Raw genomic sequence first — 22,552 nt, 5'->3', positions numbered from 1 at the left:
TTGCCTCCTGCCAGGTCCCTATGTCTCCTCGCCTCTAGACCTGCCCCGATCCCACCCTCCAGGAGATGGCAGGGTGGGGCACAGAGCAGGGACAGACTCTGGAGAGGATCAAGGAGGGCTGGCAGCAGCTGCCTGCTGCTGGTTCCCCACTCCTTGGGCACCAGCCACCCTCCAGCTCCTTCCTACCTCATGTGATCGGCAGGTCCGGGGGATGGGGGCATTCACTGAGCTGGGGGTTTTGGAGGTGTGTGGAGAGGACAGGCTGACAAATGTCATTTCGGACTCATTGAGTTTGAGGGGCATGAGAGATGCAAAGACATTTGTAAGTGGACAGGGCAGGAAGGAGGCACAGAACCTTCCAGAAGGTCGAAGACAGACTGGAGGAAGGGTAGGTGGAAGGAGCAGGGCCCAGCATAATAATAGTGAACACGTACATAGTGTTTTTTGCATGCCAGGTATTGTTCTAGGTATTTTATAGGAATTATTACCTCATTCCATCCTCATAACAACCCAAGGAGGTAAGTGGTTTCATTATCCACATTAGGTGAGGGTAAGGAGGCACAGAGAGGTTAGGTAACCCGCCCAAAGTCACACAGCTGGGGCCGGATTCGAACCCATGAAACCTCCCTCTGACTACAGTTGTGAGTGTGGGAAAACGGAGACAGAGCCCCGCGCTGGGAGATGGGGCGCTCAAGTGCCAGTTCTGTCCGGTCACCCAGGCCCCGCTTCTTCCTCCCGCGGAGAAACCGACTAGGGTAGGAGCGCCCTCTCCTGGAAGGCGCTCTCCCGGCCGAGTCCTCCGCCCCGGCCGCGGGCGGGAGGGTGGCGGGAGAGCGGGCTACTGAGCGCCAGCCCCAGCTCCGTCCCCTTCCTTGAGGTCAGCCTCCTGGGCGGAGCCGCGGCCCAGGGAAAGGCGCAGTGGGGGAGGGGTGGGCCGCGTCTCCGGGCCGCTCCCGGGCCCCGGTGAAGGCGGGTGGGCGGGAGGAGCACCGGCTGGCGCTTGATTGGCAGCTGGGCCGGCCAGTCAGCCCGGGGCGTGGGGGCGGGGCGCGGCTCCGAGCGCGAAACATGGCCTTGCTGGGTGCTGGCGGCGGCTGCGGAGGCTACGAGGAGGAGGGGGACCACAGCGTGTTCGAGGCGGCCGTGGAGGTCTTCGCGAAGCTGAAGGTGCTGCGGGGCCGAGAAGCCGCCCCGGGGCGGCCGGGGCCGGGCGGCGGGGCGGGCAGGGCCTGCTGCGGAAGTCGGCGGCGCCCGGCGCGCCGCCCCAGTCGCCGCTGCAGGCTGCGCCCTGTGTCCTGCTGCGGGGGAAGGCTTGTGGGGCGTCCTTCTCGGCTCCTTGGGCGGCTCCAGGCCTTCATTCTGGTACCGCCTGGTACTTCAGGCAGGCGCCATGCGCCTACCGCACCTGAGCTTCTGTCGCTGCAAGACCCGGCCGGGCGCGCGGAGTGAGTGCAGGGGCGGGCGCCGCAGGCCCGGCACTCGAGGAGCTCGCGGGGTCCGGAGGAGACAGATGGGCGGGGTCCATGCCTCCCCCTCCGAGTCAGCGGCCAGTGCCCGTGACAGCGGTGGTGAGGAGGCCCGCCCCGCGAGGTCAGGCAGCGGTCCCGGGGCCGCTACCCGCGCGCCCCTCCCCTCTCCCACCCCGTCCCGGCTCTCCCCTCATCCCCTCTCCTCTCCCCCCCGCCCCGCGACACCTCCCTCCCGTCCGCGATCGGCCCCGTCGGCCCTTTCCCTCCCCTTTCCCTTTGCTCCCACAGCCTGGAGCCGGGATCGGAATCTCTCCGAAGCCCCTAGTTGCTACCAAATCAAACTACCGCTTGCGCTCCTAGGGGGCGTCCGTAAAGGACGGGGAGTGGCGGGCGGCCGGAGCCGCGGATGAGGGGGACTGAACTCTGGGCGCGATCGACAGCGCTGCCAGTGTGCCGGGCGCGCCCGGCGGGGGTGGTGGGGTGTGTGTGACCCTCCTGGTGGGTGCTGGGCGGCCGGGAACGTGCGTGAACGGAGGTGCGCTGAGAGCCTGACTGCAGATGTGCGTTTCAGCCCTTCGCTGATGTTGGCTTTCTAAAGCTTCCTGGCTTTCCCTTTCCTTGCTTAGGACCTCAGCTGCCCCTTCCTCCAGGGTCTTTATATCACAGAACCAAAGACCATTCAGGAACTGCTGTGTAGCCCGTCGAAGTACCGCTTGGAAATCCTGGAGTGGATGTATGCACGGTAACAGCCTGGTTTCTTCCTCCCCCACCCCTGGGGTACACGGGCACCACTCAACCCGCTGGGGGGAAGATGGGGGTTGTTCTTTATCTGAGGAGCTGTCCTCCATCCCCCGTCACTGTGAGAACAGCTGCTTAGATAAGAAGTGAAGCCGTGCTCAGATCTGGGAAGAAAGTGCCCCCGAAGTGCTTCAGCTCCTCTGTTTGCCGCCTCACAGAAGCTGAGCTTGGCTTCTGAGCGTTTTTTCTTGCTGTAACTACTAGTTTCAGAGCTGGCAGGGACCTGGGGAATGATGTACTTCAGTCCTTTCATTTTCAGACTGGGAAGCTGAGGGTCAGGCTGGAGTCGAGAACTGTCTCAGGTCTTGCCACCGAGGAGTGGCAGGCAGGGCCAAGACCCCATTTCCAAGTCCTTTGGGTCAAGGTGCAGCTGGGTGTGTGTGCCTGGCACCGTGCAAGGGAAGCAAAGCCTGCCCAGGCGTCTGCATGTCACACATACTCCTATACAGCCTTCAAAGACCCAGCTCACACGTCCTGTCTCCTTTTCAGAAGTCTCCAGTTCCCGGGGCAAAACGTATTCCTCCTTCCTCGGGACACCCACAGCCTTTTGAGCGCACCCCTGCCAGAGCCCTCAGCCTGTTGGTTGGGTCTTGGCCTGCTGTCCTGTCTGGCTCTCCAGAGCACTGGGAGCTGCTGGAGGGCAGGCACCCGGTGGGACCCCCACCCCCGCCATCAGCCCCAGGTCGCAGTGCAGCGTTGAACATATGTAAGACATGCTCCAGGCTGTGGGGTGACAAGTAGGTGCACAGACACGTGCTTACCGGGGTTCCATTCCAGGTGCCTCACACACGGATGGGTGTCCTCAAGGAGCTGGGACTTCAGTGGCCACAGAGGCTCAGGCACTGATCCCAGTGTTGGGCGCACCTCTGCAGTCTTGAGTGCTGTGGACCTTGGCAGGGAGGAGGTGGCATTTGATCTGGGAGGGAACGAGACATGGTGGGCACTCGTTTCCACAGGAGCGGGGAGTCAAGGTGTGGGAGGGAGAGCCGGGCGGCAGTGGCCTGAATGGCAGCCCAGGGCAGCTCACGTGGAGCCTTCCAAGCCACGTGAAGGCCTTTGAACTTTACGCTCTGGGCAGGACAGGCACGGGACCAGGGGAGTGCCATACTGAAATTGGCATTTTTGGCAGGGTGACTTGGGAGTCCTGTGGTGGATGGATTTGGAGGGGAGAGGCTGGAGGCAGGGAGACCAATAACGGAGGCTGCTGCAAGAGCCCTGGGAAAAGATGGCAGGAGCCTGGCTTGGAATGGCAATGGCTCTCATGACAGGCACTGTTGGCCCTGGAGGTACCAGCGCCTGGTCCAGGGACCTGGGAGGAGAGAGAGTAGTGGGGATGGCCTGGGCTAGTTCGGGGGTCTTGAACACGCTCCCAGGCGGAGGGAGGCCAGAGTCAGGTCTTAGAGAGGCTCTCGTGGGAGGCAGCCCAGAGTTGCCTGGCCCAGGTGCAAGCTGGGGACTGGGTCCCTCTGCTGGCCATAGGGGGCATGGGTGAGAGCCTCTGGCTGCAGTCCTCAAATGCTTTCAGTGCTTTTTTAAATACAAGAAACAGAATCCTTTTAAGAAGCAACCAGGTAATGTCCGGTTGCTTTTTATGATTCCCAAGCTGGCAGAAGTGCCGTAGGCCTTTCGATGGCCAGAGGATTGGACAGTCCGGTTTCTCCCAGTTTCCTGCTGGCTTCTTTGCACGTGGCTTCACCACTTCAGCCTCCTTTAGGGCCACCTATTCACCCCTGTCTGGGCGGAACCTGGAAACTGCACGCGGCATTGGCTGGGGGGCTGGGCGTGGTGGCTCTTGGGGTCCTCTATGCCAAGCTGGCCCTCAGCACGGGCGGGGCAGAGCCGTGGGGCCCCTAGATTGCTGAGGTTAAGGCTCCCGAAGAGCTGTACTTGCGTTCAAGGCCTTGAGCACCGTTAGTTTCTGCCCTGCTCCCTGCTGCTTCAGGAAAATCAACTCTAATGAAAGCCCTTTCGAGTGAGGTCACTCAGGCTTTCGGGGATTTATTCTTTAGCGTGTTGAAGTGGTTTGCTGAGGTCCAGCCTGATGGATCACTGAGCGCTCTCTGCTCTCTGGTGCTCTGTGAGTGGGAAGGTTGCCTAGCAACCAGGCCCAGGGCCAGCCTCCTAGCTTTTCACACAGCGGGGCTCCTCCTCCCGCCCTTACTCGCCCAGCCCTCTTTGGCAGAACGGGTGGCTGCCCCGCCCCCTCTTCCCTGCAGTCCTGCAAGTAGGGGGGGGGGCTGGTGCCTCAGGTCGGGTCAGGGCGGCTCCACTAGCTTCCAGGGCCCCAGCGTAGTTGGGGCCGGTGTGACCTGGGATGAAGGCGTTTGGAGGCATGGGAAGGAACAGGGAAGACAGGGAAGGAACAGTGAGCCTTTTCCACCGAACACCGACCCTGCCCTCTCCCACCGTGACGAGTGAGTCAGCAGGTCCCTGGGGCTGAGGCTTGGTCCCCCGTACTGCCATAGCAGGGCGGGGTCCTGGCCCCAGTCATCCTGGGGCTCCCTGGCAAGCAGCTGGAGCGAAGTTCCCATGGCCTCGGTGCTGTGCCAGGCGTGGAGCTTGGGGCTGGGGACGCGGCGCTCAGACTGCACCCCTCATGGAAGAGACCCAGTGGGAGGCCTGTGCTGTGCGTCACTTGTGACGCCTGCCAGTGTATCGCACCCCTTACTGCCTTTGGATGTGCTCTGTGTCTGGAAATGGTCTTGCCCGTCAGCTGGGCATCTTAAGGCAAGATGCTTACAGGTGGCCACTGTCCCGTTTATCTGTGTGGCATCATCAAGGCTGGGGCTCCACCAAGCCGGGGGGACAGCTGGGATTGCTGTTTGCCCACCTGGGAGGCTGGCTCAAAGCTGTGACCTGGGGTAGCATCATCTCCTGTTAACTTATGTTAGTTTAAAAACATTCCCTCTGTTGAGAGAGCTCAGCATGGGCATTTACTAATGGCAGATTATTCTGTGACATGGGGCTGTGGTCATCCGTTCGTTAATGCCCACTGGCCACCATTTCAGTGCTGGCTGCCACGTTAGGGCCTAGAAATACAGAACAGAAAGTCAGCTCCTGGCCTCGGTGAGCCTGAAATCTGGGCGGTCAGAGCGCAGTGGAAAGACAGCTCCCAGGCCCCGCAGTGACGGAAGGATGCCAAGCTGGCTGCAGGCATGTCCAGCCCGCCCCTGGCTTCCCTGGGGCGGTGATGTCAGCCGTGGGCTTCATGGGATGAGCTGGAGCCAACTCGGTGTGCTTGGCTTGGGCGGGAAGAAAGCGCTGCAGGCGGAGAAGGGCAGGCACACACGTAGAGGTGCGAGAGGGGGCCCAAGCCAGGCCTGCAAGGACGCCAGAGCAGGGAAGGCCGTTTCGGACATCCTCCAAATAGACCTGCGCCATGATTGCAAGAAAAGCCAGCCCCCGGGTTCCTCCTGATAAAGCGCTCAGTGCTCTGAGGAACTCAGTGTTTTCTCTTGGGCAGTCATTTCATGTCTTTTATTGTGAGATTTTTTTTTTTTTTTTTTTTTTTTTTTTTTTTTGCGGTACGCGGGCCTCTCACTGTTGTGGCCTCTCCCGTTGCGGAGCACAGGCTCCGGACGCGCAGGCTCAGCGGCCATGGCTCACGGGCCCAGCCGCTCCGCGGCATGTGGGATCTTCCCGGACCGGGGCACGAACCCGCGTCCCCTGCATCGGCAGGCGGACTCTCAACCGCTGCGCCACCAGGGAAGCCTTATTGTGAGAATTTTAATTTCAGTATTCACATTCACATTTCTGAGGTAAGCGTTCAGAAATATTTTGGTTTTTTGTTTCTCTGATCATTTACGGAGTTGAGATCACATGAGATTATCCATTTTAAAGTGAGTGTTCCAGTGGTATTCAGCACCTAGGCACAAAGATTCGCTTTTGAGAGCATGTGTAAGGAGGGGTGTGAGGGGCCCCTGCGGCCCACTCAGGCCTGACTGGGCTTTGCTCTTTCCCTGCAGGGTCTGTCCCCCCTGGCAAGACAGGCTCAGCTCACCTAAGGGGGCCTCAGCCGAGGTGAGGATCCAAGGTGGGTCTCCGCTGTGGGAGTCTCGCGTTGAATGGCGGGTTCGGGGCCATTCTCACCTGGTGCGCGGCCTCCTTAGCAGGTCGCGAATTTCCCATTGGACTGGTGGTTTCTCCTGCATGGTGCGCACTCCGTGGGTATTACCAGAGCCTGCTAGGACCCACCCTCCCTTGCACACGTGAAGGAGACCCTGCCAGCCCATCCACGGAGGTGCTGGGGGCAGAGACAGCCGTTCTCGCCGACGCCACCAGCGGTCCGTCCGCGTTGCACTGGGGTGTGTGCGTGCACGCGACATGAGGCATTCCCGGGAGCGCGCTGGGCAGCGCTCTGTGGGCCTGTGGGGCCTTATCTTGGAACCGCTTCTTTTTGATCGCTTTTTGGCAGAAACTGTCCTTAACCCAGCCATGAACATTAGGTAAAGGGGAGTGCATTGCAGTCCTCAAGATGGTGGCTGGCTCTCCGCCCACACAACAGTGTTTCCAAAGGTCCATCCTTCCAGGGGCCTGTGTTCCCTCCCCCCACCAGCTCCAGGGTGGGTTAACTGGACCCCAGATTCCTGACCCGTGCCGCTGCTGGCACTGCCAAGTTAGTTATCTGGGGACAGTTGTCCCTGAGGCTGCAGTGGGCCAGAAGAGCAGGGGTTGTGTCTTGGAGCCTGCGGGGCTGGCCTGGGGGCCGGCCTGGGCTGCACAGAGGCGCTGCCCTTCTCCCCAGCACTGTCATGTCCGCCACTTTCCTCCTGATGGGACCGTGTCGAGGCCGGGCGAGCCTGGTCATCAGGCCACACCTGGATCCTCTAACACACATGCACGCACAGGTGCCAACCCTGGCCCTTTCCGTTCCCTGCCTCAGTTTCCTCTTCTGTAAAGTGTGGGTGCTCAGCCTTGCCCACCCCATGGGAGTGCGCTGAGTGGCAGAGCAGGTGGTAGACACGAGTGCTTGTGAAAGAGTATCATTGGGAGAAACCGGGACAGGTAGGGGGGTTAGAAGCCACAAATTCACGTGACAGGTGTTTATGGAGCACCCACTGTGCACCCAGCACTGTTTTAGGTGCTGGCGGTGCAGCAGTGAGTTGTGCTGCTCTCACGGAGCTCACTTGCTAGCTGGGAGAGACAGCTGATGCACAGAAGGCGGCCAATTCTCAGTGCATCAGATGGTGAGAAGCGCCGCAAACAAGCCAGGTGAAGGCAAGGTGGTGCTCGGGTGGGTTGGGAGGAGGGTGGAGCTGTTGACACAAGGTGGCAGGGGAAGGCCTTTGTTTAAAGAAACAGAGCCATGCAGGAAGGGAGGAAGGGAGCCAGGCAGGTATCAGGAAGGTTAGCGTTCAGGGCAGGAGGACAGCAAGCGCAAGGGGCCTGAGGTAGGCTTGTGTGTGGCTGGCAGCTTGGAGGAGCAGCCAGGAGGCCGGGGTGGCTGACGTAGGGTGTAGAGTGAGGGCAAGGGCTGGGATGGGGTCAGAGGGGCCACGGGGCCAGATCAGGCCGGCCTTGTGGGCCGCAGAAGGATGGTGGCCTTTATTCTGAGGAGGGCTGCAGCCTGCCTTTGGGTCTAACAGGGCACGAGTCCGGCCACGACGAGACTCGGATGTGGGCTAAGTGAGAGGGAGGCCAGGGCGTACGCAAGGATTCGGGGTGAAGGGGTGTGGGCTGAGCACGTGTGCTGGGGGTATAACTGGCATTTGTACCGTGTCTCCAGGATGACTGGAGATGCTCTGCTTCTAGCAGCAAACCTTCCAAAGCAGATGTGTGTCCTGCCACTGAGGCATATGAGGGTGGGAGCTGTGAGGGTAAGGGCATTGCTGCAGGGCTGGGGGGAGGGGTATGGAGCGAGCACTGACCCCAGGCTTTCTGGCTCCAAGTTCTGGCCTTTCTTCGTATACCAGGTGGTTACTCAGAAAATGCCCGGGGCTCCCTGGAAGCCGTGGCCCAGCATTCCTTGCACCACGCAGGGACTCAGTTTCCCAATTTGTGAGATGAAAGGGTTGCCATCTCCTAGGGTTGCCAGCAAAATGAAGGGACATGCTGGCATGAAAGGTGTGCAGGAGATTGACAAATGTGAGATGGTTCCTTTTGCTTTGGCTTGGCGAGGTCTCTGAAACAGTGACACACAGCATGTTTGGAAGGTTCCCTGGCCTCTGTGGGCTCCTCAGGCAGCTGGCTGGCTTCTGCTAGAAGCAAGAGTTCCCTATATGGAAGAGCACTGAGTGCGACCTCTTATTTCAGGTGAGGAAACTGGCCCCCAGAAAAGGGCAGTGACTGGGTATAGGTCACACAGCAAGAGGCAGTCCTGGCACCTGGTGTGTCCTCCACCTGCATCCTTGTATACCTGGGTCTTGCAGGCCCAACCCGGCCTCATGGGTGCTGGGCCCGCTGACGCTACAGCAGGGGCGTCTTACCAGGGAAGCACTCGGCACCCTGCATGGGTGTGTGGTGTCCTTGCTGTTTGGGTGGGTGTCTGTGGTAACTGGGTCCTTGTGTTCCAACAGAGATGGTGAAACTGGGCCATGAGCTGATGCTATGTGGGCTGGATGACCACGAGCTCCTGAAGGTAACAGAAGGCCCTCTGTCCCCATGGGCCGGGGGCCTCGGTGACGCTGGGGTGGGCATGGGAGGGCTTTCTTCCCTCAGGCCCAGGAGCTAGCGCCCACAGTCCCCGCTCCTTAGCCCCCTGGGGCAGGAACCCCTAGGATTCCTTTGGGTAGACCCCAGCCATCCCTAGCGCCGAGAGGGGAGGGTGGCTGAGGAGGCCGGGAAGGATCTTTGGCTTGTGATGACCGAAGGGGCAGGAGCACATCCTGTCCTTGGTGGACGGCTTCATGCACACCGACACCGTGGTAAGTACTTTACATGCCAGTAACTGTCACACCCGCACTGGCAGGAGGTACTTGTCTTAGCCCCATCTCATGGGGAAGGTGACAGACAAGTCTCTCAAGGTTACCCAGTGACAGAGCCTGGCCTCAAACCCAGGCTTCTGGCTCCTGAGCCCTTGCACTTTCCCCCATGTGCTGCCCACCCGTGGGCTTCCATGCAGAGGCAGGCCTAACCCACCCCCATATCAGTCAAAGAAACCCTGCACCTACCCTTAAAATTTAAAAAGAATATTTGAAAGAATTATTTTCGCATTTTGGCTATTACAAGCAACGCTGTGACTGTTCTTTATATGTTTGTGACAGAAGACGTGTTTTCAGTTCTCTTGGGTATATAGCTAGGAGTGGAATTGTTTAACTTTTTGAGGAGCCGCCATTTTACAATTGTTTACATCCTCACCAGCAATGTGCGAGGGTTCCAGTTTCTCCGCATCCTCACCAGCACTTGTTCTTGTCTTTTTGACACCAGCCATCCTGGTGGGTGTGAAGGGTTAGCGTTTCCCTGATGACTAATGATGTTGAACATCTTCTCATGTGCTTATTAGCCATTTATATATCTTTTTTGGAGAAAAGTCTCTATTCGCTTCCGTTGCCCACTTTTTAATTGGGTTATTTGTCTTTTATTATTGAGTTGTAAGAACTCTTTATATATCGTGGATATAAGTCACATCAAATATTCGATTTACGAATGTTTTCTCCCATTCTGTGGCTTGTCTTTTCACTTTCTCGATGTGTCCTTCGGAGCACAGAAGTTTTTAGCATTGTTGAAATCCAGTTTATCTAGTTTTCTTTTGTTGCTTGTGCTTTTGGTTTCATATATAAGAATCTATTGCCAAATCCAGCCATTAAGATTGACACCTGTGTTTTCTTCTAAGAGTTTTATAGTTTTAGCTCTTATATTTAGGTCTTTGACCCATTTGGAGTTAGCTTTATGTGTGGTGTAAGGTATGCATCCAACTTCATTCTTCTGCATGTGGCTATCCAGTTTTCCCAGCACCGTTGAAAAGACCTTGGCATCCTTGTGGAAAATCAGTTAACGTAAAAGTGAGGGTTTATTTCTGGATTCTCTACTCTATTCCATTGGTTTATATGTCTGTCCTTATGCCAGTACCACACTGCCTTGATCACTGTAGCTTTGTAGGAAATTGTGACATGTGAATCCTCCAACTTTGCTCTTTTTTAAGGTTGTTTTGGCTATTAGGGGTCCCTTGAATTTGCATATGAACTTTAGAATCAGCTTGTCAATTTGTGCAAAAAATCCAATCGGGATTTTGATGAAGATTGTGTTGAATCTGTAGATCACCTTGGCAAGTATTACCATCAACCATATTAATTCTTTCTATCCTTGAGCATGGGCTGTGTTTCCACGTGTTTAGGTTTTCTTTAGTTTTTCTTAGAGATGTTTTGTAGCTTTCAGTGTACAGGCTGTGAGGGACACTTACCCTTTCCTGGGCTTGGGGGGGTCTCCTGGAGCCGGGTCTGTTGAGGAGGGGACGGCACGCAACCCTGGCCGCTGGTCAAGGCTTTGTGAGATCCTGAGTGGCACTTGGTCTCATATTTCAGCCCAGGATTTCCTCTGTCTAGACAGTGTCCCACCTCCCACCTCCTATTCCCAGGAATAGGTGTATAGGTGGTGTCCTTGCCTGTTTGGGCAAGGACACTGGCAGGAGGTAGCTCTTGGCTACACAGCCGAGAGCCAGGCAGCCGCAGCCATGAGACTCGTGAACGGGGAACTGAGCTGCAAACATGATAGCAGAATGTGGCCCTGTCCCCAGATCTGCTCCCCACACAGGGCTGCCCGGCCTGAGATGCCACCAGGAGCCTCTCAGCCCTCTCCCTCTAAGCCCACTTTATTTATTTATTTTAAACATCTTTATTGGAGTATAATTGCTTTACAATGGTGTGTCAGTTTCTGCTTTATAACAAAGTGAATCATCTATACGTATACATATATCCCCACATCTCCTCCCTCTTGCGTCTCCCTCCCACCCTCCCTCTCCCACCCCCCTAGGTGGTCACAAAGCACCGAGCTCCCAGCCCACTTTAAATGCAGGTGCTTCTTGGAGGGCTTTATACTGAGTCACCGGTGATGCTGGCTGAGCGCATCTTTCTGGTGCGTTCCCCAGAATGGCGGTGTGTCAGGGCAGGCCAGCGAGGAGCTCGAGCGGAGAGCCGGGCCCAGCTTACCTCCCAGCATCCTTGCTTATGCAGGGCTCTAGGGAGCAGGCTGGGCCCCTCGGGTTGTATTTACATCATGGGGATCAGCCGTGAGCCTCCTCCCCTTTCTGGAAGGAGGAAGGAGTTGAGCTCCTGGCCAGACAGCTCCCTGCCGGGAGTCCCAGCCGCCTTTGGGGTAGGGGGCTGAGTCGGCTGCCACTTGGGAAGCCTGGCTGTAAGGCCTGGCTGCTTGCCGCCCCTTGGGGACGAGCTCTCGTTCCCCGCAAGGAGTGGGTTCGGCGCAGGCCACAGCCATGGCCTGTCTTGCTGTGCCAGGGGCCCCAGGCCAGTCCACGAGGCTACTGGGTAGGGGCCAGCTGCGGGCTGGGGACACGTGGCATGCCTGGCCAGTGAGTGCATGTGGCCTTTCCTGCCCAGGGCCGGGCCTGTGCCCAGAAGCAGCTGCGCTTCATGGACCAGCTGCTGGACGTGGTCCGGAGCCTGACTGTCGGAGGCTCCAGCTGCCGCAGGTAAAGGCTCGGGACGGGCCCTCCCTGGAACGGCCGGTGGGCGCCCTTGGTCCTCCGTCTGGCGCTGGAGGGGCTAGGGGCCCAGCCCCGGGCACAGCTCCGGCTGGGGCTCTGCTCCCCGCTCCCGTAGAGGCGGCTGCTCCCTGGCCCAGGAGCTGTGGGCCGCAAGCCTAGGCAGGAAGCCCCACCCCCACCCCGGGGTGCCACCCGAGGTGCCAGGCTGTCGGCATGAAGGTGTGGTGCGGGCCTCGGAGAACACGGGCTGACCTCGGCGGAGGGTGGGCACCCGCGGTGTCTCCACACGTGGGTGGGCTCTCGGAGACTGGAGGAGATGCCTTCTCCTGGCCTCTCTGCCCGGTCTCATCTGGCCTCTTGGGTCTCTGGCCGGTGATGGCGTGGCCCTGGGGCTGCCTTTGCAGTGTGAAAGAGCACTTCGAGGACACCCGGGAGAAGAATGAGGCGCTGCTGGGGGAGTTCTTCTTGAGCCCCCACCTGCAGATGCTCCTGAGCCCCGAGTGTGACGCGTGGCCCCTGGGCGTGCAGCCACTTCTCGACAAGCAGAGCAATGCCTGGCAGAGGTACACGCCCCGCTCGGTCTGTTACCTGGGACAGAGCCTTCTGTGCGTGGCCCACAGGTGCCCCAGTGCCCGTGATGGCACAGGGCAGAAGTGTCCCCCCTTCTTTCCCTGCAGGGCCAGCCCCTCCATCGAGTCAGAGGACGACAAGGTGGCAGAGCTGGCCCGGCAGCTGCAGGAGAGTGCCTCGAAGCTGCAGTCGCTCAGGGTGGAGGTGAGGCGCCAGCCGCAGGGGCGCAGGGGCCCCGCTACATGTCCTAAGGCGAGGCACGTCGCCCACCCCAGCCTCAGACACCCCGTCTTTACGATGAGTGTGTCGGGAGGCCTAAGCGAGGTGGTGGGTGCCCACCAGTTTCTAGAATGTGATGGGTACTCAGGCTCCGTGAAGGCAGGAGTGGGGAGGCTCTTTGAGGAGTGGACAGGACCGTCCTCGGGTGGGCTTTCGGCGTGTGGCCCTCCCCGCAGCCCTGGACCCAGCCTCATTACTGAGGTCGCGAGGAGGATGTTGAGGCCCATGCAGGCCTCTGGTCTTCTGTCTGTCTCCCAGTTCGGGGAAGCATGGAGTGGGCGGCAGACCCCGCCTCACAAAGTGGTTAGGGACCTGGTGCCCCGCGACAGGCAGGGCAGCCTCAAGGGACCCTCCGCCTCTGGCTTTGCAGTGCTTTGCGCAGCACAAGCAAGGAGCCGCTGTGGGTGGGGCCGACGCCAGCACCCTAGACCAGAAGCTGCGCCTGGTCATCTCTGACTTCCGGCAGCTCATCGTGGCTTTCCTGCAAGTCTATGACGATGAGCTGGGAGACTGCTGCCAGCGCCCAGGCCCCAACCTCCGCCCGTGCGGCCCCATCATCCAGGCCGTGTACCAGACTCTGACCTCATGCAGCCAAGTAAGCGTCACCCTCACCCCTCCCTCTCCCTCCCAGGCGCCACCCTAGCCCCCAGTGAGGGACCTGAGGGCTTGGACAGGCTTGGACTCCCTGCGAGTGGGTGGCGGGTTGGGGCAGGCATTTCTCACGGTGCCATGGCCTGCACTGGGTCCTAGCTGAATGTGGGAGACCCTCGTCCCGCCTCCAGCTTCTGTCCCTGTATTGGCCTCACTCTGTCTTCACGAAACACCCAAATGTATCACAGCCTGTTCGTTCTTGTGTGGCCAAGAACTATGCCAGACAGATAGACAGAAGTTTGCCTGTCTGTGCCCTTGACCCGGTTCAGACAGATGAGAAAAAGTGGCCTCACGCTGCTGCGCTGACTACATCAGTATTGACTCAGAGCCCCAGAGGCTGGCCTGGAATGCTAGGTTTGGTTACGGTTGTGAGTACAGTCACCATGCGTGGAACTCTGACATGTGCTCAGGGCTTCCATGATGCTGGCCTTGGTTTTTAACAAAAAAGCTCCTAGACTTCCGAACCTCTGACCAGCTTGTCCTTTGCAGTTCTACCAACAGGCTGAGTTAGGGCACAGTCCTCTCCCATCAGAAATGCCCTTTTACTTTGGGACAGTGTTTTTCCCACCGTGACCCTGGCTTTGCGTGGCCTCTGTGGGATGGGGTCCGTGATAGTGTGGCGTCCCCGCTGGGCCAGGGGGGAGGAGTTAGGCTGGGGAGCTCTGATGGGTGAGTCTCCAGCTGGGAGACCTGCCCTCACCCTGGGCTGGTGGGTGGACGCACATGTTTGGCGTCAACCTGGGTGGGAAGCAGGAGACACCTTCTGTGGGTCAGACCACCAGCATTCAAGCCCACAAGTCCCCTCCCTCCCTCCCTCCCTCCCTTCCTCCCTCCCTCCCAGCTGTTGAAAGCGGTCGTGGAGGTCACTGACACCTCGGTGAAAGCCGTGCGGATGGCGAAGCAGCAGCAGGGCAAGCAGATCTGTTGGGGCAGCAACAATTCTGTGATGAGTCTAGGTATGTGGTCACCACTTTTCTGTGGCTGTGGCCACCCGTCTGGTGGGCAGGGACAGGGCCTTCATGGTGCACCTCCGCTTAGTGCCTGCCTCCTTCTGTGCTTGACCCGCATTTGGGGACTGGCCCCTCACTTTTCTTCTTCTTTTTCCAATGCTTAAGGTTTTCCTTCCCTTGAAAACTCTTCTGACGGATTATAAAATAAAAACATTAATTGTAGGAAATTGGGATAACGTAAAGACGTAACGTAAAGACGTGCAGAGGTAAACTAAAAACATTACGTAATGTGGTGGCCCAGAGATGGTCGGTGTTAATATTTTGGTCTGTTTCCCTCTCTTCCGTTTCCTCTCGTCATCTTTTATTTCTTTGTGTAAGGTGAGTAGAATTACAACATGTGTACACTATTATATTCTTTCCCGTGGATCTCATTTTAAGCGTTTTCCCATGTTCTTGAAGTCACATTTTTAATCATCAGACACTTCCTTTCAGGCATTTGCTATAATTTACTTAACATTTTCTACTACTGACCCTGTAGGTCATTTTTAGCTTTATACCGTTTCACATGATGCTGTCGCAGGATTTACAATAGTGACAAATGGAAACAATCCAAGGTTTTACCCTTGGGTAATGCTTGAGTAAATTCTGGTATATGAATATGGTGGGACGGTATTTGTTGTTTCAAAACTTGATTACAGTGACATGAGCAAATGTGTATCGTGTAATGTTAAAAGGAAAATGCAGGTTAAAAATGAAATATACAGGAGCTTCCCTGGTGGCGCAGTGGTTGAGAGTCCGCCTGCCGATGCAGGGGACACGGGTTCGTGCCCCGGTCCGGGAGGATCCCACATGCCGCGGAGCGGCTGGGCCCGTGAGCCATGGCCGCTGAGCCTGCGCGTCCGGAGCCTGTGCCCCGCAACGGGAGAGGCCACAACAGTGAGAGGCCTGCGTACCGCAAAAAAAGAAAAACACACAAAAAAGAAATATACAGTATGATTTCACTTATCTAAAGGGAAAAAAATGTAGAAGAATCCCTTCTAGGAGTTCAGCTAGAACATGGACGCTGGTTTGCTCTGTGTTGGAATCAGAGGTGTTTTAGTTCGTTTAGTCTTTCTTTATCCTGCTCTGCAGCCTTCACATATTCCCCAGTGAACATGTATTACACAGAGAATTTCTCCTCTGATGGTCAATGTTTAAAAAAGGTCACAGTGAACATGTTTCGACATTTGCGCTTCCATCCCGAGGCGGGGTTCCCGCTGTCTTGTCAGTGAGGCCAGCGGTCTCCATCTTACTGATCCTCGTCAGCGCTGGCTTTGAACCTTCCAACCTTTCTGCTGTTGGATAGGGGCAAAGTTGTATCTGAATTTAATTTTAAACTTTTTTTTCTGAGTAAGTCTATTTTTCTTAGATAAAAAAACACTCAGAAAAGGTTTTTGTTGTTGTTGTTCTTTTGTGATAAGAAAAATGGCCTTTCCTCTCTCTGAGTCTTAGAGAAAAGTGAAAAGTTGGATATTTCCCCTTCAATCCAGTTCCAATGACTTTAAAGCCAGTACTTGTGTAACCACAACCCCGGCTAAGAAATGGAACATGCCTCGCACACTAGAGACTCCCACCACCTCTGCCTGCCCGCGGCCAAGCGCTGTCCCTGCCCGCTGAGAATTCTCTCCCTGTGCGCCCACCGCCCACGTGGGGGTCTGTGATCTGCTGACATTCATCGGTTCGTAGCCGAGGCCCTTGCACAGTCCCCTCTCTCTTCCGTTCTCCGACCTCTCTTGCCCTTTGGCTTTTGGCGGTCTGATTATAGTGTGTCTTGGTGCGGGTCGCTTTGCGTTTCTCTCATTTGGGGGTTTTTGAGCTCCTTGGGTACACGTAGCTTCGTGTTTCTCATCCACGCTCGGCCAGGTGGCTGACGACTCTTCCTTCCGCCGCACTTCTTGTTGCTCCCACCCTCTTAGAGGCCGAGCAGAGGCACCGGCTCAGGGCCGTCTCAGGTCTCTCCTGGGTGCCCGCACAACCCCGGGGCGTGCGCGTGGCCTTCTAGATTCCCAGGACTGTCAGAGCTCTGCAGAGCCCTCGTGGGCATCTCCTTTCCCATCCTCTCCTTCTGCGCCTTCTGGTTGGTCTACTGTTTGCCCCGACTCTTATCCACCGCCTGAGGCAACGGCGACTCCAGCATTTGCCTGTCAATCCCCCCCACCCAGTGCACCCCCAAGGACTGGCTTCAGGCCACATAGCCCCGAGCCCTCCCTTGGGGGGCTGTCTGCGTGAATTCGCGGGCCTTCTCGCCGCTCTTGGCCTCGTGCACGCGCTCACCACGTGTATACCTGGGCACCCAGGAGTGCCTCTTTCTGACTGAACTGCAGCAGAAGCCTCCATTTAAACATCCATCCTAACGTTTATCCTCATCACCGCTGTTGCTGTGAGTCTCACCCCGTGTGTAGTTGTTGTTAGTACTGTGCTTGCAGCCCATGCTCTCGTTAGTACATTAGTGACCGCGAGTGCTCTCCACGGCGTGCCACCTGCCCCGTGCTCACAGGACAGCGGCAGCCTTCGCCTTTCCCGTCTAAGCTGCGTGAACCCCTCTGCTTCCCCTGTTGTGCCTGCAGAGAAGTGTCTGCTCGCCATGGAATCCAGGGAGTCTAGAGTGCAAGCGCTGTGGTCAGCGTCGCTTCCTCGTGTTGTCTGAGACTCGTTCTTGGGCTATAGACACAGCAGAGAAATGACCCCTGGCAACTCCATGCCAGGGGCCAGTTGGAGGCGCCTTGGCGTTTCCCTTGTGTCTACCTGAGAGAGTAAGGGCCTTGGTCTCTGCGGCCTCGGGCCCGCCACTGTGGGAGGTCCGTGTGTCTGTGCTACTTCACCTCCCCGTATAAGAAGCTAGGCCACCGATCTGGGTGCCAGTAGCCAGGCTATGTTGGTCACACGTCCCCACACCTGAAGTGAGGGGCTTGAGTGAGGGGACTGGGTGCGCCTACAGGGCTGGCGCCCAGAGCCGTGGCCTCGAGTGTGTGGGCAGGGCCTTGGCGATGTGGGTGGGCAGCTCGTCCCATCGTCATTCACCCGTCACCGGCTCGACTGGGCGGACCCAAAGCCCCTTCTGCCTCCCAGGCCATCAAAATATCAATGCATTTTGAAAACAAACAGGTTTCTGGAAGCAGCAAAGTCCATGGAGGCAATTCGATGGATGCAGTGGGGGGAGAAAGCTGCAACCACGAGGACAGCCCCACGGCGGTGTGGCCGGCAGTCCCAGGGCGGGGACGGTGGCAGGTGGGCTGGAAGCGGAGGGCGTAAGCAGAGCAGGTCCGTACAGATTGGCGCTCCCAGGGAGACTAGCCTGCTCTTCTGTGAGGAAAATGATCGACATGCATGGCAAGCTCGGGCTCCTGACACGGCTGGTGGCCAGGTGAAAGCCACCTCTTTCTGGCCTCTGAGGGCCTCCTCTCCCCAGCCTGGACCAACACCATGGAAGAGAGAAGAAAGACCTGGAAAAGTAGGCCTCATGGGTCATTCAGATAACAGAACTTTCCAACCAAGTTGAATTAACATAGTATCTTGTCCAAACATACCTAGGAAACACCAACAAGGAGAAGCGCAAGCAGGCACCCTTAGGAGTTAAGAATGGGGCGGATAAACAAAACAAGGACAAAGAAAAGCAGCACAGAGGCCTGATGCGGAGAAAGGAAGGAAGGAGGAGGGCGGAGGTCGCAGAGCTGAGGGCTGAGTACAGAGCAGGTGGACCGCGAAGACGCATCCCCAGGCCTAGTCTCCTGCAATCTGGAGTAGCAGGGACGCAGCAGCAGGGCCCAGGCTTCCAGAGACAACACGACCCAGCCAAGCCCTGAGCCAAGAGAAGGCAAGGCAGGACGAGGGCCCGGAACAAAGGAGAGACGTGTGAGCTGAGGACGCGCCCGGGGTCGGGGGAGCCCCGGGAGCAGAGCGGGGCTGGGGCGTCTAGAGGTTGGGAAAACCTGAGGAGTTAGTAAAGGCAAGTGACACCCCCAAATCCTATCTGCGGAGAGACGTGACCGTCCCCAGAGGGAGTGTCGATGGTGAGTAGGGAGGGTGGCTGAGGCCCACCGCGTGATTCCTGACTTCAGAGTCGCCCTTGGGGTGGGCGCGACCAAATGCCAGTTGCTGTGTGGGAGGGCAGAGGATGGGTGTGCACCGGTTGCTGGTCTGACTAAAATCCACACAGCATCAAAATCAGAACAGCCCCTCGCTCCTGGGCTCCGGGGACAGGGGTGGGCAGGGACGTGGCCAAGCGAGTGGACCCCGGCCTGGGGCTCGGCCTGGCGCCCGCGGGGGCTTCCAGCCGTGCTCACCGGGCCCTGGCTCCCTTCACGGCTCCTGGCTCGGGGGTGGGGGTGGGGGGTGGGGCCTGGGACCTGAGGAAGGCCAGTGGAGAGACGGGCTGGGAAGTGCTGGACTGACTTTGCTGTTTTCTTTTCTCTGCAGCCATCAGAATGGGAGGGGTAACCTGGAAATACAAGGTCTTCAACGATGGCCTGCCCAATGGCCTGCAGTAGCCTGGGAGCAGGGCGCTCTGCCCCGAAGAGCCAGGCAGCAGCCAGCCCCCGTGCTCCCCGGGCTGCCCTCCACGTGCTCTGTACCGTCAGCGATGGGGGGGGGGGGGGCGTGACGAGGGCCCGGAGGTGGGGCGGGGCGGTGTGAGCTGGGGACAAAAGAAAGCTCAGGTTCTAAGAAGTTGCCTCCAGCCTTTTTTTTTTTTAAACATCTTTCTTGAAGTATAATTGCTTTACGGTGGTGTGTTAGTTTTTGTTGTATCACGAAGTGAATCCTGCCCTCGTCTGCGGCCTGGGCTGCTCGGTTGTCTGCCCCATCCTGCCTGTCCCACGAGCCGCCGCCACTGCCTGTTAAGCTTGGTGATGCCTCGTCACGACCTCTGGCTGAATGCCGCCCTGAATGCCGCCAGAGCCCCCCGCCCGCCCCCTGCCCCGTTCCGCTGCCTCCCCTGGGGCCGGCCTTGGGGATGCCCCGTGAGGTCTCCTTGCTGCCCCACGGCCTGGCCGCTGGCGCCCGCTGCGTCTGGGTCGCGGCCAGTGGAGCGTGTGCTTCCTCCTCCTTCCTCCCCAGGTCGCCCGGCACTGGCCTGGGGGATTTTTGCCGGTGGCCTGATTGGTTGGCCAGGAAGCTGTTCTCTGCATCTCCCGTGAGCAGGGCACCGTTCACAGCCACCTCCCTCCTTCAAGCGCGGGAGCCGGCACCACTGGTGGGGCCCCGCCTCCCTGAGCCCAGCGTCAGGCGGAAGGCCGTGGGGGAGGGGCATCCCTGGCGCTTGGGCGCCGCCTCGCTTGCGCCCACGCTGCCCTGCCCCTGCATCTGCACCTTCGTTTCCCCAAGGACCCTGTGGCTGCTGCAGGCAAGGAGGCTCCAGGGGCTGGGCGCTGGGCCCCCTCCCACCTGGGCTGCCAGAGCCCCCAGGCCTGGTCCCCTGCCTGCCTGGGGCATCCCCCCGATGGCTGCCCTGGGAGGTGGGAGGACGGGCAGGCCCCTGGGCACCACAGTCCAGGTTCACTGACAGCTTTACAGACCAGGGGACTCTGGGAGACCTGCGGCAGGAGACTGGGCCTGTGAGTGCCCACTGCCGAGTGCTGGCATGTCTTGCCCCGGGAGGAGGTCCCGGGGATGAGGTCACCTGCTTCCTGGATCACGGAGGGCCGTCTCATTCTCCTCCTGTTCTGACTGTGCCCTTCACCCTCGACTGAGCCATTGGGGCTGGGAAGGCCCCGGAGCCTGGGGGCTGGGTGGCTCCGGGCTGCCCCCACACCCGATCTCACAGGGCTCGGTGGAGGGCTGCCCCCGCCTGCCTCGCTTCCCTTGCTCCTTCCCTGGCAGCCTCCGCTAAAGGCTCCTGAGAAGTTCTGGGTCCTTATATCCGAGAAACAGATACCATCTCCCATTCCTGGTGGAAGATGAGCCCGCACCAAGGCCTGTCCTTACCGCTCACTTCAGCTTCACGAGGGCCAACCGGCTCACTGGTGACGGGGGGGAGCTGTGCCTTGGAGATGCCCCCGTGGGAGATGCCCCAGCCTGGGGCTGGGTGTTGAACCTAAGTCACACTGGGAGGCAGGGCTGGGCGGAGGGCTCGGGCTTCCTCCTCGTGCCTGTGACAACGCGTTCCTTCGGCCTGGGCTGCGCTGCTCGCTCGTTGTTGGGACCCCGCCTGCGGCCCAGGAGCTGGATTTCCGATCTGTAAACACGGGGCATGTGTCCCAGCGGCTGTGGGCAAGCGAGGGGGCCGCGAGCCGGCCACACAGGTCCTGCAGCCTCAGGCCTCCTGGTTGCCCGACAGGCAGCTGGGGGGAGGGGGGCATGGCCACAGATTAAAGGCCGCTCGGAGCAGCCTGTGTGGAGCCGGTTGCCCAACAGCCCAGGAAGCCGAGCAGCGCCCACTCCCGGTAAGCCAGCGTGGCAGCTGCCGGCGGCCCGGAGACAGGCGGGGGGCTGGGTTGGGGCCAGCACCCGCGTGCCAGGGCACAGGCCAAGCCAGGGAGGCTGGGGATCACCGTGAGGGCTTTCTCAGGTGCCCTCTTGTGTGTGTGTACCTGGGGTGCTGTGCCTGAGGCGCCTGGCCACTGTGTGTCCGTGACCATACCGTCTTGGGCTGCACCTCCCCAAGTCCCCAGTGACATGGACCTGGCATGGTCTTCCTGTCCATATACTGGAGGCAAGAGGCAGAGGCCTCTGGGCTGGGGTCTGGGCACATCAGGCCTTCCTTATGCTGTTTACTAGGTGGTAGTAGTGGGGATGGTCGGGGAGGGACTGAAGGACAAAATGGATGGGGTGACAAGCTCCCTAGGACACCTCATCCTGGACAGAAGTAACAGGGCCTGGTCTCTGGGTTCCAGCTTGGGAAGTGGCAGGAAGTGAACCCAGAAGGGTTGGAACCTTGGCCGTGGGCACGGCTGTGGGTGGCCAACTCCAGGCATCCCCATCTCTTTGGCCCTCAGGTTTTGTGCCTCTTGTTTGGGCAACTGTAGGCTTCACTGTCCCTGTGAAAACATCACCATGTCCAAGGGACCCCAGGCTGAGACCTTCGTCTTCTTGGACCTGGAAGCCACCGGGCTCCCCAGTGTGGACCCCAAGATCGCCGAGATCTCCCTGTTTGCGTCCACCGCTCCTCGCTGGAGAACCCCAAGCGCGATGAGTCTGACGCCCTGGTGCTGCCCCAGGTCCCGGATGAGCTCACGCTCTGCATGAGCCCGGAGCGCCCGTTCACTGCCAAGGCCAGCGAGATCACCGGCGTGAGCAGCGAGGGCCTGGCCAGGTGCCAGAAGGCCGGCTTTGACAGCGCTGTGGTGCGTACACCGCAGGCCTTCTGAGCTGCCAGGAGAGGGCCCCTTGTGCCTCGTGGCGCACAACGGCTTCGATTATGACTCCCCCCTGCTGTGCACGGAGCTGCCTGGGTACGCTGCCGGCGCCGCGGGGCCTGGACCATGCCCACAGCCATGGCACCCGGGCCCAGGGCGGCAAGGGTTACAGCCTGGGCAGCCTCTTCCACTGCTACGTCCAGGCGGAGCCGAGGGCCACGTGCACACCCGGCTCATGGTTTTTCTGCCGCCGAGCTGCTCGCCTGGACTGATGAGCATATGCCCTTAGCTGGGCCCGTGTCAAGCCCATGGACGTGCCACCCGACGGCCCGAGTCTCAAGGCCTGAGCCAGGGGCTCGGTAACGCTGCTGCCCAGGGTGACGAGGCGCACTCCCTGCAGTAGGGCAGTGCCAGCCTCCGCCGTTCAGCCGGGCCGTGTGGCCCGGAGCTGGACCTGGGCCAGTGCCTTGCCGCCCATCCTGGCGGGCCTGTGCGCCTGCCAGGCTTTCCCTGGCCCTGGCCTAACCTGCCCCTCAGCCCTAGAGCCTCCTCCCGGCCCCTCCCCCGGCCCGTGCCCTGGTAGAGGTTGCTGCCGCTGGTGCCCACCCTCCACCCCGTCTTTCAATAAACATTGACAACCGCTCACCAGCTGGCTTTCGCTTGCTCTCCTCCCTACATTCTGCCCGGAGTGGGCCAAGAGGGAGCCAGGCCAGGGGCACGAGCAGAGCACCCCAGGGCTGCCCCCTTGTGGCCTATCTCTGCGGTGAGCCTGGTCGGGGAGCCGTCGGCGTTCACAGCCTGGTCCAAGGGGCCGACAGGCTGGGGCTGTGGACCTCAAGCCACGGGCCTCTGCCCTGGCTGGTCTCCTACTGTGCCATCGATGATCACCCCTTCCCTGCCTTGTCA

The 22,552-nt window shown here is 59.2% G+C and overlaps 2 protein-coding genes across 12 annotated transcripts; both read left to right on the top strand.

Moving 5' to 3' along the window:
* Nucleotides 1–1,011: 1,011 nt before the first annotated feature.
* Nucleotides 1,012–19,079, top strand: HAUS7 (HAUS augmin like complex subunit 7). Of its 11 annotated transcripts, none has more exons than XM_033417624.2 (11): nt 1,012–1,167; nt 2,096–2,211; nt 6,233–6,300; nt 8,783–8,844; nt 11,759–11,850; nt 12,270–12,428; nt 12,543–12,639; nt 13,085–13,309; nt 14,207–14,321; nt 17,886–18,168; nt 18,771–19,079. In XM_033417624.2, exons 1-10 carry the CDS (start codon nt 1,069–1,071, stop codon nt 18,155–18,157), a joined length of 1,305 nt encoding a protein of 434 aa, XP_033273515.1. In that variant the 5' UTR covers nt 1,012–1,068; the 3' UTR covers nt 18,158–18,168; nt 18,771–19,079. The 11 variants fall into 11 exon arrangements, with proteins under 11 accessions (XP_033273515.1, XP_049560992.1, XP_012394796.1 ...); XM_049705035.1 differs by having other exon boundaries at nt 17,886–18,206; XM_012539342.3 differs by lacking the exon at nt 17,886–18,168.
* Nucleotides 19,080–19,225: 146 nt separating this feature from the next.
* TREX2 (three prime repair exonuclease 2) lies at nt 19,226–22,552 on the top strand. Its single transcript, XM_004286864.4, is given in 7 exon segments — nt 19,226–20,734; nt 21,287–21,441; nt 21,444–21,667; nt 21,669–21,733; nt 21,735–21,867; nt 21,869–21,925; nt 21,928–22,552. Coding segments are annotated over 6 exon segments (642 nt in total). The 5' UTR covers nt 19,226–20,734; nt 21,287–21,344; the 3' UTR covers nt 21,994–22,552.

Source organism: Orcinus orca, chromosome X (assembly GCF_937001465.1).
Source record: "Orcinus orca chromosome X, mOrcOrc1.1, whole genome shotgun sequence".
NCBI classification, from domain to species: Eukaryota; Metazoa; Chordata; class Mammalia; order Artiodactyla; family Delphinidae; genus Orcinus; species Orcinus orca.
This window is presented reverse-complemented; position numbering and strand designations above follow the sequence as displayed.